Raw genomic sequence first — 18,207 nt, forward strand, 5'->3', positions numbered from 1 at the left:
GTAGGTTAGATGGGCTTTAGATTGGTTTCACAGGTTAGTGCAACATCGAAGGGTCTGTACTGTGCTGTAATGTTCTATGTTCTATGCTCATCCTAACCCCACTTCCCTGCCTTTTCCCCACAATCCTTTATCCTGCTTTTGATCATTTATCTATCTCTTTCTTGAATCCATTGATTGAGTCTGTATCTACTGCAGTCTGGGGCAGTGAGTTCCATAGATTCTCAACCCTCTGTGAGAAGTAGCTGCTCCTTACCTGTCTTGAATCTCCTTCTCTATAACTATGACTTCTTGTTCTAGGTGTGGAGAGAGAGACTCAGTGAAGACAGCTAGTAGGTAAGAGGAATTTTTAACTTACTTTTTTTTCAGAGTTTTTTTTCTAAGGCAGCTGAGAGTGTAAAACTGGGAGTAGGCCCCAATGAGACCTGGGAAGTTTCTTTATCACCCAATACATTTGAACAAGGAGGAAATCTGAGATTCTACACGTCTAGAGTCTCCCAACCTCCCCCCTCCCCAAACAAAAAGGGGAGCTTGTTCTAGGAAGAAATACTGTGTGTCCTTGATAGGTATGTCCCTGTCAGGCAGGGAGGAAATGGCCGAGGGAGGGAACCATGGTTCACAAAGGAGGTTGAATGTCTTGTCAAGAGGAAAAAGGAAGCGTATGTAAGGATGAAAAAACAAGGTTCAGTTGGGTCGCTTGAGGGTTGCGAGGTAGCTAGAAATGAGTTAAAGAAAGGGCTTAGGAGAGCTAGGAGGGGGCATGAGAAGTCCTTGGTTGGTTGGATCAAGGAAAACCCCAAGGCTTTTTACTCTTATGTGAGAAATAAAAGAATGACCAGGGTGAGGTTAGGGCCAGTCAAGGATAGTAGTGGGAACTTGTGCATGGAGTCAGAAGAGATAGGATAGGCAATGAATGAATACTTTTCTTCAGTGTTCACTAAGGAGAGGGGCCATGTTTTTGAGGATGAGTGCGTGATACAGGCTGATAGGATGGAGGAGGTGGATGTTCTGAGGGAGGATGTATTAGCAATTTTGAAAAACCTGAGGGTGGATAAGCCTGCTGGGCCAGATGGGATACATCCTAGGATACTTTGGGAGGTAAGGGATGAGATTGTGGAGCCTTTAGCTTTGATCTTTGGGTCCTCACTGTCCACAGGGATAGTGCCAGAGGACTGGAGAGTGGTGAATGTTGTTCCTGTCTTCAAGAAAGAAAACAGGAATGACCCTGGTAATTATAGGCCAGTTAGTCTTACTTCAGTGGTCAGTACGTTAATGGAAAAGGTCCTGAGGGATAGGATTTATGACCATTTGGAAAGATGCAGCTTAATTGGGGATAGTCAGCATGGTTTCATGAGGGGTAAGTCCTGCCTCACAAATTTGATTGAATTCTTTGAGAAGGTAACTAAGTGTCTAGACAAAGGTAGAGCAGTTGATGTCATATATGTGGATTTTAGTAAGGCGTTTGATAAGGTTCCCCATGGTAGGCTTATGAAGAAGATAAAGATGTGTGGGATAGAAGGAATTTTGGCCAATTGGATAAGGAACTGGCTGTATCATAGAAAACAGAGGGTGGTGGTGGAGGGAAAATTTTCAGACTGGAGGCCAGTTACCAGCGGTGTACCACAGGGATCAGTGCTGGGTCCTCAATTATTTGTGATTTTTATCAACGACTTGGAGGAGGGGGCTGAAGGGTGGGTTAGTAAATTTGCTGATGACACCAAGATTGGTGGGGTAGTGGATGAGGTGGAGGGCTCTTGTAGGCTGCAAAGAGACATTGATAGGATGCAGAGCTGGGCAGAAAAGTGGCAGATGGAGTTTAACCCTGATAAGTGTGAGGTGATTCGTTTTGGTAGGACAAACTTGAATGCAGATTACAGGGTCAACGACAGGGTTCTAAGCAACGTGGAGGAACAGAGAGATCTTGGGGTTCATATTCACAGATCTCTGAAGGTTGCCACTCAAGTGGATAGAGCTGTGAAGAAGGCTTATAGTGTGTTAGTGTTTATTAACAGGGGCTTTGAGTTTAAGAGCCATGGGGTTGTGCTGCAACTATACCGGACCTTGGTGAGACCACATTTGGAATACTGTAATATTTGCAAGTTTGCTGATGACAAAAGAATTTGATGGAAATGTGAGTTGTGAGGGCGCTTCAAGGAAATTTAGACAAACTGAGTGGACACAAACATGGCAGATCAAATATAACATCGAGAAAATGTGAAGCTGTCCACTTTGGTAGGACAGACAGAAGTTTATGATATTTCTTAAATGGAGAGAGATTGGGAAGTTTTGATATCCAAAAATCTCCACTCACCTGGTGCTCCGAAAGCTCACGATTCCAAATAAACCTGTTGGACTTTAACGTGATGTTGTGAGACTTCTTACTGTGCCCATCTCAGTCCAACAGCAGCATCCCCACATCACAATATTCGAAGAATCCTTGTTCGTAAGTCACTGAAAACCCACTTACAGGTGCAGCAAACAGTTTGGAAGACAAAGGGTAATGTGAACCTTTATCACAAGGGGATTTGGTTGCAGGTGTAAGGAAGTCTTACTGTGAGACCACACCTGGAGAATTGTGAACAGTTCCAGTGTCTTTATTTCAGGATGTATTTGCCGCAGAGGGAGTGCTGCAAAGGTTCACCAAGCTGAATCCTGGGAAGGCAGAACTGTCCTGTGAGGAAAAATTGATGGGCCTGTATTCTAAAGTGTAGAAAAATAAGAGCAGATCGAATTGAAGTGTACAAAATTCTCATAAACGTGTTGGTGTTTGAAGAATACTTCACCTGACGGGGGGTTCAGGACCCAGGGAAACAATCAGACAATATGGGACAGGCAATTTCAGGCTGAGACAAGGAGGCAGAGGGTGGTGAATCTTTGGAATTCTTTACCCCAGAGGATTGTGGAAGCTCAATCATTGAATATGTTTCAAGCAGATTTCTAGATACCAATGACATTAAGGGGTAGAGGGATAGTGAGGGAAGATGGCATTGAGGTAAAAAAATCAGCCATGACTTAGATAAATGATGGAGCAGGTTTGCGGGGCCGAACGGCCCACTCCTGTTCCGATGGTCCTAAGTAATGAAATGTAATCTTGGTTCCAGTCTTGTTTGAACTCCTGATGTTCCTTTAAGCTGATAAACATTTTAACTCGATGTAATACTTCCTCTTTACAGGGGGTGGCGCTGTGTAACAGTCCTGATCATCGCCACATGGTGGCACTGCTGAGTTACCAAATTTCTAGAATGAGAGATTATAGAAAGATATAAAATAGAAAGATATATAAAGATTTAAGCACCAGAGACCTGGATTTGATTCTGGCCTCGGGTTACTGTCTTAGTGGAGTTTGCACATTCTCCCCGTGTCTGCATGGGTTTCCTCCGGATGCTCCGGTTTCCTCCCACAGTCCAAAGATGTGCAGGTTAGGTGGATTGGTCATGGTAAATGCATGGGGTTACGGGGATAGGGTGAAGGGGAGGGCCTGGGTGGGATGCTCTTTTGCAAAGTTGGTGCAGACTCAATGGGCCAAATGGCCTCTTTCTGACTGTAGGGATTGAGAATGAGTAAATGTGCTGGTTGTTCCCACGTCCACTACTGAGAGGCTCACCTAACTTTGGAATAAAGGTTTGGGATTTTCAGCATCAAATCTGAATGATTCGTATCTCAGCATTGACAGGTCGTAATCACTGGTCACCTGATGCTGTGGCCAATCAGCAGTGTGAATCACTAACCCTAAATCCTGTCACACGGGAACTGTTATAAAACCAAAAGATGATTTCGGGAAATGTGTGAATTGTTCATTGACAGAGCTGCTGATTCCAATGGAATATTTGGGTCACGATTCTCAAAATAATTTTTCTAGTGGGATTTTCACAATGAATCTTTGACACTCTGTACATCCCAGAGAGCCCGAGTGAGATTGTACTGGGGGTGGGGGGTGGGGTGGGGGGTGGGGGGAGGAGGGGGGGGGGCGCAGAGGAGATTGACCAGGATGCTGCCTGGGATGGAATGGTTAAAATATGAAACCAGGTTGGGTAGGCCTGGGTTGTTTTCATTGGAACAGGAAATATAAAGGGGGGGGGGGGGGGCGGGGGGGTGGTTGGGGGGGGGTGGTGCGGCGGGGGGAGAGGGGGTTGACCTGATTGAGGTGTTCATGATTATAAGGGACATGGACAGAGTGGACAAGGACCAGTTGTATCTCTTAGTTGAAGGGTCAGTCACGAGGAGACATTGGTTCAAGGTGAGGGGTGGGAGGTTTGGGGGGGATTTGAGGAAAAGCGTTCTCACCCAGAGGGTGGCACGGGTCTGGAACGTGCTGCCTGGGAGGGTGGGTGGAGGTGGGTCGCCTCACACCCTTTGTCTGGGTGAGGACTTGGCGCCTCATAACATTCAGGGCGATTGGCCAAGTGCTGACAGATGGGATGAACTGGAGTTCAAGTGTTTCTAATGTGTTGGTACAGACTTGATGGGCCAAAGGGCCTCTTCTGTGCTGTATGATTCTAAGATTCTATCAATTTTAGTCTTAGGATCTATCCTTTCCACACATCTTTGGGTTTAATTTCTCCCCCCTCCCCCTCCAGCCCCCACCTTTGCTCCCTCACTTCCTCCAGTCTTCACACTCTACTCCTTTCCCTCCCTCCAAAGAGAAGGGGTGGAGAAGAGTGAGAATACAGAAGGAAATGGGCAGCAGAGGAGGAGATCGAGGGGTAGGAGTGAGGAGGGAATTGGAAGAAAGGGGAGGGAGAAAGATGGGAAGGAGCAGGGGGACAGATCAGAGAATGAAAGGCTCCAGAAGGGGGAATGAGAGGGGTTTGGGGAGGGGAGTGGAGGCAGGGAGAGAGAGGTTGTGTGGATGTATGTGGGGGAAGGGTTACACATCATCAGCTGGGACTCGGGAGAGATTTGGCTGTGTTTATATCGTCACTGAAGGGCAGTAAATGATAATGATGTCAGTGAATAATGATGATCTGACGTTGCGAGTGTGGTTCTAAATGAAAAGTAAATGGAACGTAACAGCCAGGTGATTGATTCTGAGTGCAAGTGATATCAAATAATGGCAAATGAGTTTCGTTGTAAGTTGTTGAAGGTGAACGATGCAAACGATTTCAGGTTGGTGAGGAAAACAGAACCAATTGTCCACTTTTTCTTCATGGCCATTGGAGATGCAGAGGAACGGTTTGGAAGGGAGTGGATTTAAGGTGAGATAAGTTGCAGTTACTATTTAAAAATAAGTGTTTATACAAATTTCTCTGGGATTGTGTGCAGCTTGAGAATATAGAACATAGAACATTACAGCACAGTACAGGCCCTTCGGCCCTCGATATTGCACCGACCTGTGGAACCAGTCTAAACCCCATCTAATCTACACTATTCCAATATCATCCACATGTTTATCCAATGACAATTTAATGCCCTTAATGTTGACGAATCCACTGCTGTTGCAGGCAGGGCGTTCCACACCTTTACTACTGAGTAAAGAACCTACCTCTGACATCTGTCCAATATCTATCACCCCTCAATTTAAAGCTATGTCTGCTTGTGTTAGCCATCTCCATCCGAGCAAAAAGACTCTCACTGCCCACCCTATTTAATCCTCTGATCATCTTGTATGCCTCTATTAAGTCACCATTTAACCTTCTTCCCTCTAATGAAAACAGCCTCAAGTCCCTCAGCCTTTCCTCATAAGACCTTCCCACCATATCAGGCAACATCCTGGTAAATCTCCTCTGCACCCTTTTCAATGCTTCCACATCCTTCCTATAATGCAGTGACCAGAACTGTACACAATACTCCAAGTGCGGCCGCACCAGAGTTTTGTACAGCTGCAATGTGACCTCATGGCTCTGAAACTCAATCCCTCTACCAATAAAAGCTAACACACCGTATGCCTTCTTAACAACCCTATCAAACTGGGTGCCAACTTTCAGGGATCTATGCACATGGACATCGAGATCTCTCTGCTCATCCACACTACCAAGTATTGTACCCTTAGCCCAGTACTCTGTATTCCTGTTACTCCTTCCAAAGTGAATCACCTCACACTTTTCCACATTAAACTCCATTTGCCACCTCTCAGCCCAGCTCTGCAGCTTATCTATGTCCCTCTGTAACCTGCAACATCCTTCCGCACTGTCCACAACTCCATCGACTTTAGTGTCATCCGCAAATTTACTAACCCATCCTTCTACACCCTCAGCCAGGTCATTTATAAAAATGACAAACAGCAGTGGCCCCAAAACAGATCCTTGCAGTACACCACTAGTAACTGAACTCTAGGATGAACATTTCCCATCAAACACCACCCTCTGTCTTCTTACAGCTAGCCAATTCCTGACCCAAACCATTAAATCACCCTCAATCCCATGCCTCTGTATCTTCTGCAACAGCTTACTGTAAGGAAGCTTATCACTTTACTGAAATCCATGTTCACCACGTCAACGGCTTTACCCTCATCCACCTTTTTGGTCACCTTCTCAAAGAACTCAAGAAGACTTGTGAGGAACGACCTACCCTTCACAAAACCGTGTTGACTATCCCTAATCAAATTATTCCTTTCTAGATAATTATAAATCCTATATCTTATAATTCTAAATTTTGCTGGGGTTGAGTTCAGAGTCCAGCCCTGTGACAGCTTCACTTCAGCTGTGTCATTGTCCAATAGAATGTAATTAGATTTGAGATATTGTGAATTCATAAAAGGAATATTTTACTAACAGAATGTGATTGATTTGTGGGAAAACATCAAAAAAAGAAAAACTCCAATTTAATCACGAAAACAAAGTAAAAGATGATTTATATTTTGATAGCTATCAGAGAGGTATTGTGAAGCAATCATGTTGATAGATGTTCATTACTGTGTTCCCTTATGGCTTTAAACTTACTGCTGAGTTTTGCCAATTCTTTAAGTCGGTCTGAGTATTGGAAGCTGCTTTCTGTTGATATTTGGCAGAAAGGTCTTTCTCTGACAGCGAAGCAAATCAAACACTCAACTGGAGTGTTTCCTCTTGTAGTGAAAGGGGGGGGGGGTCGTTCCCGTGGAGGCTGAAAGACTCTCCCAGTGTGAACCAAAAGGAGTTTTTAACAATGACCCGAACCTCAACTTACTCCCTGCTTCCCTCGGCAAAGTCGAATCCTGCAGCTCCTTCTGTTCAGATAGAATCCACCCGGCCCCTCCAGTAATGAAATAGTTCATCCTCTTCCCTTTACCGGGATCACAGCTTAATGGATCCGGAAAGTCCAGGACATTTGCGGTGGTAAAGGGCAGCTCACCATTGGCTGGTGGCAGGGTCTTCAGGAAATGGGTTTTCCTGTTAAATGTCCCCCCCTCATTGCGGGAAATCCACTGGCAAAAACAGCTGGAAAATCCTGCCTTTTGTTCCAGGAGATGGCCTCACTTCTTGGAATGAGACCGTCTGCATTGGTCAGCGGTGAGGGACAGGGGCTGTGAGTGAGGCTGGCAGTGGGACAGCAGTGAAGGGAGCTCAGACTCTGCAATCATCAGGCAGGATGAGGGACCGATAGCCTGAGAGGGTGACAGTGAGGTCTGTGCGCTGGATAAGCTGACTGGCACAGGAAGCCATTCAGAGCAGGGTGCAGGGGGGGAGCAAACAGGAATAGAGAGCTAGCTGGGGTCAGTGTGAGAGGGATTGACACTGTTCTCTGCAGCAAAGAGTGAGAATCCGGATTGGGTTCAGGATATCTGCTCCCGGCTGGAGAGGAACTTGCAGTGAGAGGGAAAGGAGCCAATGGTTCTGGTTTATGTAGGTACCAACATCATAGACAGGATGTGGCAAGAGACACTGAATAGTTAATACCAGGAACTAGGCACCAAATTAAAAAGAGAATCGCAAAAGTAATAATCTCTGGATTATTATCTGAGCTGTGTGAGAAGTGGCATCGGGCAAATAAGATTAGAGAGATGAATGCGGGGCTCAAAGGCTGGTGTGGGAAGTGGGTTCTGGTTTGTGGGGAATTGGCATTAATACTGGGAAAGTGGGAACTATACCAAACTGGGTCAAGTGCTCCAGTGAGTCACATAATTAGGGAAGGAGAGAGGGTTTTAAACCATAGGGAGGGGAGTCTGATCTGATCTGACAGTCATGATGGAGATGGGGCTGCGGAATGAGAAGGATCAGTTCCTGGATATTGGGGTATGTGACATTCAGGAAGAATAGGAAGCTTGGTAAGGATGGTGGGGCAGCGCTGTTACAGATGGCATTGCTGCAATAGTCAGAAGTGACCTTGGTTCAGATCAGGATGTAGAATGAGTTTGGGTGGAGATGAGGAATGGGAAAGTCAGCAGTGGGAGTGGTCTAGAGACCCCCCAAACACTGACCACAATATAGGACAGAGTATACAAGGAGGAATATTGGGTGCTTCTGATAAATCTACATACAGAGTAGAAAAATCAGAAAAAATTAGGCATCACCTTAAAGGACAGAGACGCGGTGAATTATTTCTCTCCAAGGTTTGTGTGGCTTTGTAACTCTGTCAGTGAGAGAAATTTAACACAAAGGTAGATAGATTTTTATTAGGCAAGAGGATCAAAACTTATTGGGGATAGACAGGAATGTGCAATTTGGAAATCAAACAGACCAGCCATTATTTTGTTGAATGTTGCAGTAGGATTGAGGGGGCGAATGGCCCATTTCTGCTCCTATTTCGTATCTTCATGTGGACTTATCAGCCATCCCAGAACTCACTGAACCAGAGCAGAAGTAACCTGTAATTCTGAGGGAGTACCTAAGGAGAAGATGATTCTTTGTACAACTGACTTCTTTCTGCGGAGGATTTGAAGGAGATGGAAGACAAATACTTTGGCCAAATCATTAGTTTGAGTAAGTGACTGTTAAATCTTTATGAATGGCTGTAGCAGGAGGACCTCTCTCTGTCTCTGTCGCCTCACTATTACAAACACTGGATTCCAGATGTACAAAGAAACACAACCTGTGAAACACAGCGGATGATTTGAATTGTTACATTTAAGATTTTTATTTTGCATTATTTACAAAAGCATATTTACAATTTTTCCATTCAGTGATGATATTTAGCCAGCTTTAGCAATAATCACTAAAACACAGCAACAATTCCCATAAATAGACCCAGATGCAGTGTTTTAACAGTGTGGACAGTGCTTCACTAACCTTACCATTTGTGCTTTTAGACTATATCCAATGACAATATTAACACCAAAACACAAGAATTAGACAATCACAATGGTTTCAACACAAAACCAGTTGAAACTGAATTTCCATCAAAGTGCAATGCAGTTTGAGAATATATTTTTAAATTCCAAATAAATTCTTCATTTTTACAACCCTGGTTTCTGCTGGCTTCCTTTAGAGAGTAAGGCTTCATCTTCATTTGTGGCAAACATTCGGTTTCTCCTCAACTCCATCAGCTTGTGTCTCTTTTGGTAATTCTATAAAATCAAAAACAAGAAGATTATCCTCAGTTTTACTGATTCACGTCAATACAAGCCCAGTAATGTAGATACTGAATATGGGCTGTAAAAACTAGAGGCACATTGGAAATTTTCTTTGAAAAACTTCCTGATCTTTATTAGTATAATCTGTCATTCCTGAGCTCATCTTTTAGGTCTTTCTAATCTCCTCAAAAGTGTTTGACTTTTTTCTAACATCACTCTCATGGATCAGTCCCAACTTTCCAAACCTTTTCAGTTCTTTAAACTTAACTTGCATACTTTTTGTGTATCATGTATTTATCTAACAAAGCCCATTTAGTAATTGCTATTGGGCAGCACAATGGTTAGCACAGCTGTCTCACAGCACCAAGGACCCGGGTTCAATTCCAGCCTTGGGTGACTATCTGTGTGAAGACTGCATGTTCTCCCCATGTCTGCGTGGGTTTCCTGTGCATGGTCTGGTTTCCTCCCATAATCCAAAGATATGAGGTGGATCGGCAATGCTAAATTGTCCCTTAATGTATTAGGATGTGATGGGTTACTAGGATAGAGTCTGGGTAAGATGCTGTCGGAGGATTGTGCAGATTCGATGGGCGGAATGATCTCCTGTACTGTAGGGATTCTATGAATCTAGTATTAGCTTCCACATAGCTCCATAAGGTATGATTCTATTTAAAGTTTAAAATATGAGGTAACTTAAACAAGGAATGAGCAGGGGTTAATAATTGGTTGGGAATCAGCAGATAGAGAGGAGTATCAAAGCGAGTGATCTCGATTGGTTCCTCACTATTTCACCAGAAACAGGAACCTCGAAAAAGGACAGCGAGCTGTAGATTAAGGTTTGTAAATGGCACCAAGTTGGGAGGGATATTGGGTTGACAGAAGCAGAAACAAAGTGATATAAACAGACCAAGTAAGTAGTCGATAAGTGGCAGACGGAGTTTAAAGTGAGAAAATGAGTTTTCTTCTTTGCTCTGAGTTGGTGAAGATTATTTTCTGAGGGATAAGAGATTATAGATAGCGGAAGAGCAGAGGGATTTGGATATCTGAGTAGACAGGACACAAAAACACTTCAGACAAGTGTGAGATAATGCATTTTGGAAGGTCTAACGCATGTATGCATAGGAATTATACAGTAAATGGTAGAATCCTTAGGACTGTTGACAGGCAGAGGGATCTGGGCGTTCATGTCCCATCACTGAAAGTGGCAGGCAGATGGATAAGGTAGTCAAGGTGGCATATGGCATTCTTGCCTTCATCGGTCGAGGCATTGAGTATTAAAATTGGCAGGTCATGCTACAGGTGTACAGAACCTTAGTTAGGCTTCATTTAGAATATTGTGTATAATTCTGGTCACCATATTACCAGAAGGTGTTTTGGAAAGGGTTCTGAAGAGGTTTACCAGGATGTTGCCTGGTCTGGAGTGTATTAGCTATGAGGAGAGGATGGATAAACTCGGTTTGTTCTCACTGGAACAACAGAGGTTGAGGGGCGACCTGATAGAAGTTCTCAAGATCATGAGGAGCATGGACAGAGTGGATAGTCAGATGATCTTTCCTAGAGTAGAAAAGTCAAGTACTGGGGACATAGGTTTAAGGTGCGTGGGGAAAAGTTTAGAGGGGGATGTGCGAGGCAAGTTTTTTTTAACACAGAGGGTGGTGAATGTGTGAAATGCGTTGCCCAGGGAAGTGGTGGGAGCAGGTACCATTAGCAGCATTTAAAGAGCATTTAGATTAATTCATGAATAGGATGAGAACGGAAGGATACAGACGCCATCAGTGCGCACAGTTTTAGTTTAGGCAGCATCACGATCGACACAAGTGTGGAGGGACGAACGGCCTGTTCCTGTGCTGTACTGTTCTTTGTAAAACAACAAAAAAAATCCTAAAGGCTAACAGAATGCTGACTTTGTGTCCCAGCTCCCTCGAAATAAATCAGGGGGATGTTCAATTGTTCAGAACCTCAGTTAGGCCCCAGGTCAGAGAAGGAGACGATATTACCCACAGTCTCCAGGAAGATACCAGGGCTTAAATAGGATTAACTTCTCAGGGTTTGTTGTCTGTATTTCCTTCAGTTTCAAAGTGTGAGACATGAGCTAAATCAGGGGCATAAAGTGATCAAAGCACGTGAAGAGAGTGGATATACCAAAGATATTTAGTTTAAGCTAAAATGGCAGGGGGATGGGAACCTATGAAAAGAGTCCGGGAGGCGGTGGGGGGGGGGAGAGAGAAACAAGGATAAGAACAAAAGACAGAAAGAGGAATAAAAAAGTGAAAGGCCAGAATCAAACAGGACTCCAGTGCAAAATAATAGGAATAGGACAAAGAATATTAAAATGACAAGCCTTCATGCTTTGTGCTTTAACGCACAGAGCAATCACAATGAAGGATAAATTATTCATGCAAATGGATATAAACGGGTATGATATAGTCAGGATTACAGAGACATGGCTACAGGGTGACCAGGGGTGGGAACTGACCATCCAGGGGCACGGTCAGTATTTCAGAAGGACAGATAAAAAGGAAAGGTGAGTGGGGTTGCAGTGGTTAAAAGGGGAAATCAGCTGGATAGTGTTGAGAAACACCCAGGGCCAAAAGACAAGCGGGAGTTGTATATAGGCTCCCCCCACCGCCAAACTGTAGTGGTGGTGTTGGGGATGGCACTAAACAGGAAATTGGAGATGTATTAATGTAATCCTACTATTTAAAAAGGGAGGTGGAGAGAAAGCAGCCAGCCTGTATCTCGAACCCCCTATGAAAGATTTAATAGCAGAGCAGTTTGAAAACAGTGGCAGGATTGGACAAAGTTAGCATGGATTTATGGGAGGGACATTATGCTTAACAAATCCACTGGAATTTTTCAAGTATATAATGAGTGGAGTTGATGAGAAGGAGCCAGTGGATGTGGTTTATTTGGGCTTTCAGAAAGCTTTCGACAAAAGAGATTAATGAGTAAAATTAATGTACATGGGATGGGGGCGGGGGGAGTGCATGGAGATAGCAAACTGGTTGGCAGGCAAAGAGTAGGAATAAATGGGTTTTATCCAAATGGCAGGCAGGGACTAATGGATTACTACGGGGATCGGTGCTGGGACCCCAATTATTCCTAATACTTATGAATGACTTAGACAAGGGAACTAAATATAGTTTCTTCAGATTTGCAGATGACACAAAGGTGGGTGGGAGGGTGAGCTGTGAGGAGGATGCAGAAATCCAGCATGATTTGGACAAGTTGAGTGATTATTGGCAGATGCCATACAATTTAGATAAACGTGAGGTTATCCAGTTTGGCAGTAAAAACGGGAAGGCAGATTATTATCCGAATGGCTGTATATTAAGAGAGGAGAGTGTGTGATGTGACCTGGATTGTCCTTGTATATCAGTCACTGAAGGTAAACATGCAGGTGTTGAAAGTGGCAAATGGTATGTTGGCCTTCATTGTGAGGTGGTTCAAGTACAGGAGCAGGGCTGGCTTGCTGCAGTTATACAAGGCCTCGGTAAGGCCACGCCTGGAATATTGTGTACAGTTTTAGCCTCCACATCTGAGGAAAGACGTCCATGCTACAGAGGAAGTACAGGAATGTTTACCTTTACAGGAAGTACAAGAAGGTTGATTGCTGGGATGGTAGAACGGATGTATGAGGAGAGACAGAGTCGGTTGGGATTATATTCACTGGAGTTTAAAAGACTGAGGGAGAATTTCATATAGAAATCAAAAAATTCTAACATTCTAGACAAAGTAGATGCATGAAGGATGTTCCCAATGGTGGGAGTTTCCAGAACCAAGGGTAACAATCTGAGGATACAGAGTAAACCATTTAGGACAGAGATGAGGAGAAATTTCTTCACCCAGAGAGTGGTCAGTCTGTGAAATTCGCAACTACAGAAAGCAGTTGAGGCCAAAACATTGTTTGTTTTCTAGAAGTAGTTACATATAGCACTTGGGGCTAAAGGGATCAAAGGATATGGGGAGGGAGAGGGAACAGGTTACTGAGCTGGATAATGTGTCTTTTGTATGTTTCTGTATACTTTGTTGCGTTAATAGGAGGCAAACTCTTTAACTGTTCAGGACGACAGTCAGGAAGGAGGTGCCTCTTCCGAAATGGCAATGGAATTCCAGAATTCTGTTCCCAACAGGTTGTGTATATGGGTCTGTCTGGGGGGTGCTGTGGTGACAACTGACATTTTTCAGATTGGGATCAGCAAGTTTGTATTAAGAGCATTAAGTGATGTGGATCAAAGGCAGGTAAGTGGAATTGAAAAGTGAATCAGGTGTGATCTATTTGAACGCGTCTCTACAGTACAGAATAAGGAACATTATACTCCTTGCATCACCTTGTGTACAGCACAGGTTCAAAGGGGCTGAATGGTCTTGTTCAGGTTCTTATGAATTGTCTGTTAGTTATATAGTTTTCCATAGCTGATAAAAGAATGTCATCTTCTATTAATGTCAAAGCTTGCCGGAAGTATAAGTAGAGTCGTTCACATTGTTCAGCAGTTCTGACCTGTCATTTTTAAGATTTTCAAACAGTCACTCAATGGCTTCTTAGATGTTGAACTTGTCCCAGGAAATTTTCCAACCGCACACTCTTGACCAGAAAGAAAGTTTTTCACAAACTGGTGAAGAGTTGACAGTTCCTCTTAGATTCGAGGAATCCGATCTCTCGGTCAAAAGACAGCTGACAGCCAAATTGAATCTGGACCAACTCCATGTCCGTTTGCAAAGCAGGTGTTGGATTTATGATTACAGACACCAGTACAGCCAAGTTTTGAACAATGCGTTGATGCAGCCTTACCCTATGTGAAATCTCATTGCTAACCAGTGTAATATTGCAATATCACTGACTTTCAAAGAGGCAGACACAAAAGCAAAACTTCAGGCAAAATAATAAATCACTTTTACCCCAGTGATGCTTGTTTTTGCCAATCAATACCCTGGCTATTTTCTAATTATTATTGTGGTGACTTGCTTCTTAAAATGTGAGCATCACTTACCAGAACACCTTCAGTAACAACAGGAAATACAGTGAAATCTGTAAGTTACAGACACCGCGGGGCTAGCATTTATTTGCAGCTACTCTTACTCGCAAAATGGCCATTTTTTGCATGATTAAAAATACCGGAGGAATGGGGAACTCTTTACCCAGCATCCACAGCAGCAGGGAAACTGCTGTATCTCTGGAATCAAACTGTGCCAGTGTTCAGTCATTGAGCTGTCCAATTCTCCACCACTCTGGACAGTGTGTAATGAGCTGTATAAAAACTGATCCATTCACAAACTCTGCAGCAGCTCTGCACTGATCTCTCAGTTCCTTGTGTTAATTGTCAAACAGCTTGGTGCACTGAAGAGTGTCTCGCGTTTATAATTAGTTAGAGTCTGTGGTTTCAGAACATCTCAGATTTCAATATCAAAGTTAGTTGGGTCTGCCAATGAGTGCTTTTCCTTACAAGAGTCTGTTTTTCCAGGTTTCACTGTACTCTAGTGGGCAGAGAGATTGAAGGAGAGCGGGCATGCAGGTGAGAGAGCGGAATAGTTAATACACAGCTAAAGCGGGGGGGGGGGTGATTGTTAGGCATGGCACTGACATTGGAAATGCAGCATGATTGTTCCCTGGGGGAGGGAACTGAATGATATCACTGTATTGCTGTTATGTTCAGGCCACCCCTCTGCTCTCACTGAAAATCCTCCTACACTGTTACGATAACACAAGATTTTCACTGCTTTTCTCCCTCAGCCTCTGCACTGAACAATTTCTTATCCCCGGTGATTTTAACCTCTATCCCAAATCATCACGGTCTCCCCCTCAGAGCTCACTGCCCTCTTTCCCTCCATCTGAAATGGCCAACCCAGATTCAGGGCCAATCCTGTGACTGTGTCATCTCAGGTGATATTGCTAGTTCCATCACACCAGCCACGGATAAGGTCATCTCTGATCAGTTCATCACCCACCTCCCACATACCACACCCACATCCTACCCCTAAATCCTTCTGTATCCAGCCCTGGAAAAAACTACCTTCCATTCCCTTATCCCAATTCTCCAGCCTTTGGTCTTCCATTCGCCACAACATTCCTGCAGCTACAGATTTGCTCCATTCCCTTCAGTCCAATGGAGAAGTACCTGACAGGATATGGTGGACAATTGGTTTAATCATCTCTCACCAGGTTGGAACATGTGAAGCGTCCTCAGGTCCTTATTTTAAATTTTGCAGGGTCATGGGCGTCATTGGCTAGGCCAGCATTTATTGCCCATCTCTAGTTGCCCTGGAGAAGGTGGTGGTGAGCTGCCTTCTGGAGTGGCTGTAGTCTAGGTGGTGTAGGTACACCCACAGTGCTGCTGCTGCAATGGCAGGGTGCATCAGCGGTGGAGAGAATTCATGTTTTTTATGATGGTGAATGGATTGACAAACAAATGGATTACTTTGTCCTGGCTGATATCAATCTAAGTCCCTGGTGCCATGAGGCAGCAGTGCTAATTACTGTGCCACTGTGCTGCCCTTTTCTTAGATATGGTTGGACCACAGTCAGAATTCTCCTCCCTCTCCAGGGGCTGGGATTCTGCGGTCCTGAGGTAGTGAATGAATGCTTGGCTGGGCGCTAAATTCCCCATTCATGCTGGCAGCAGTAACGGGGCGTACGAGATTGGAAAATTCTGGCCCACATTTTCTATGGAATTTGTACTCCTTAGGGAATGTATATTTGATAAAACGCTCTCATTTCCCAGTGTAATTCAGCAAACTCTTGCATTAGATTTATGACCCTAAGTTTGGATTTAAGTGAAGTTCGCAATCTAAGAATAAAAGTTAATGAAGCGGGGGGGGGGGGGGGGGGGCGGTTATAATAACGAGGTTTCCAGAATGTTCACTGAAAAATCTCAGTCCTCTGCCATCTTCCAAATTTGTCATCATGCAGCGTTTAAAGTTGCTAAGGTCTAATGTATGATTGACAGACACATAGCATCACTGCTGAAGCAGACAGCACAAGGCACTCCGACAAAGGCAAGCAAATCAAATATCAACTTCCACGTGTTAGTTTATAGAGCGTCAGAATTTTAAAAACTAAACTTAATCCAGTTCCAAACTTACCTTCGTGTTAAACTGCTTCAACATTTAATTCTCCAGATCATGCTGTAAAAAAGTTACATTCAATGCATCTAATTTCCGTCTAAAGCCTTTCATTCCAATTCCTAAGACTCAAACTGGTCAAACATTTGCATGATGCTAAGGGTACAACTGCTAAATGTAAGCTGCAAAAGTGTCATCCCACATACAAAGAGACCTTCAATTTGATACATAACAGGAAGTGTTTGAATTGTAGCAGGAACTGAAATAAGGTAAAACAGAAAGGCAGCTTTGTGGCCATTGGAATTCTAACGATTGTCCTGTATTTCAAAATGATGTGAATATTTAGTGTAAAATATGCTGCGCTGAACCATCCAAGGAGTGGCAGCCACTTCTCCACTACTTTCTTACCTTGCACTGGAACTCTGCACTTATCACCCAGACCTCCAACCTGGGCCTCCTTAGAAATGCCTGTTCTGGGAGTCAGGAGGAGTGGGGGAAGCAGTTAGTGTCTTTTACCGACACTAACTGCCATTTCCAGTGAATTTAAAAGGTATTAAAGCCACTTTGAGAAACTACAGGAGGTGGCAGGTGGGTGGGTGAGGGGGTGGGACACTGAGGGGGTGGGGCAGGGTTGATCAAGTTAGCTGGACGTGTCTGGTCAAGATAGATGGATACGTCAGAGGGGTAGTCAAGTCTGGAAGCTCAGTTCGGGGTAGTGGGTGTGGTCGTAGTGGTGGAGGTCAGTCAGGTGGCTGGGGGTAGCGGGGCAGAGGGGTGCTTGGATGGGGGAGTAGTCAGTGGTGGGGGCGGGGGGTCCAATGGGTAGTATAGTTACCCAAGGGTTAGAATTGGTTTTAATCTAAGTTTTCCTGCCTAAACCATTCTGCTCAGTGAGTCAAAACCATCTAAAATCTGATTCGAACTCAGAATCACCCAACAGAAGTCCAAATATCAGAGGCACTTGTCTTGAAGTCATGGGGAATTTGGAATGGCATCTTGGGGGTTACTTCCAGGGTATGGCCACATGGAGACCTGGAGCTCCCGAGCCAGTGTGTGTGTTTAAAATCACCATGAATTTACTTTCCGTTTCTCACAAGAGTGCCCTTTCTTTGTTAATGTATTTGCATTCATCCTTTTATTCTACGATTCTGCTTCCTGCCTCATGCAACACAAAATAAAATCACTGATTAAAAACTCTTTAATGTTCTTTATCTGCACTGCATGGAGCCTGTCCGAATATATGTTCCCCGTTTACCAATGAGTCTCTGGGTTTCTTAGTGTCAATCTGCCTCGAATACTATTTTTCTGTGCTCTATTCCTGAGGCAACTTTCCAAAGCCTTTGACTTGCCTCATTTCTCTTCCGATTATCTTTAGTTTCACTCATTACAGCATCCTTTCTTATTGGACTAAAGCAACATCCCATCATTTTTTTTTAAAACTTGGCCAACTGCTGTATGCACTGTCTATTTCCCACCACACCAGGAGCAGATGTAGTACGATGCTACTGGGACCTGATGGTTTGAGTTATAAGGAGAGGCTGGATAGACTGGAAACTGGAGTTAGGAGGCTGAGGGATGATTTTATAGACATCTATAAAATAATGAGGGGCACAGATCAGTTAGATAGTCAATATCTTTTCCTAAAGGTAGGGGAGTCTAAAACTAGAAGGCACAGGTTTAAGGTGAAAAGGGAGAGATATAAAATGGTCCAGAGGGGAAATTTTTTC

General features: G+C 44.0%; 1 protein-coding gene and 1 long non-coding RNA gene across 11 annotated transcripts in view; one reads left to right on the forward strand and one right to left on the reverse strand.

Annotated features, from left to right (window-relative positions):
- LOC145360161 (uncharacterized) overlaps positions 1-18,207 on the forward strand; it is a 36,123-nt gene that overhangs the window by 3,705 nt on the left and 14,211 nt on the right. For both annotated transcript variants that reach the window (XR_013889670.1, XR_013889671.1), the window contains exon 3: positions 298-333. This is a non-coding gene — a long non-coding RNA (uncharacterized LOC145360161). The remainder of the gene's footprint in view (positions 1-297; positions 334-18,207) is intronic.
- LOC145360159 (rap1 GTPase-activating protein 1-like) overlaps positions 8,958-18,207 on the reverse strand; it is a 503,018-nt gene continuing 493,768 nt past the window's right edge. For 8 of the 9 annotated variants that reach the window (XM_080215160.1, XM_080215153.1, XM_080215152.1 and 5 more), the window contains one exon: positions 8,958-9,415. In XM_080215160.1, coding sequence (XP_080071286.1) covers positions 9,305-9,415 — 111 coding nt within the window. In that variant the 3' untranslated portion in view covers positions 8,958-9,304. Of the gene's footprint in view, positions 9,416-16,501; positions 16,544-18,207 lie in introns of all 9 variants that reach the window. The other variant, XM_080215155.1, reaches the window with a different exon arrangement.

Source organism: Carcharhinus amblyrhynchos, chromosome 30 (genome assembly GCF_965287045.1).
Source record: "Carcharhinus amblyrhynchos chromosome 30, sCarAmb.v2.hapA, whole genome shotgun sequence".
Lineage (NCBI taxonomy): Eukaryota > Metazoa > Chordata > Chondrichthyes > Carcharhiniformes > Carcharhinidae > Carcharhinus > Carcharhinus amblyrhynchos.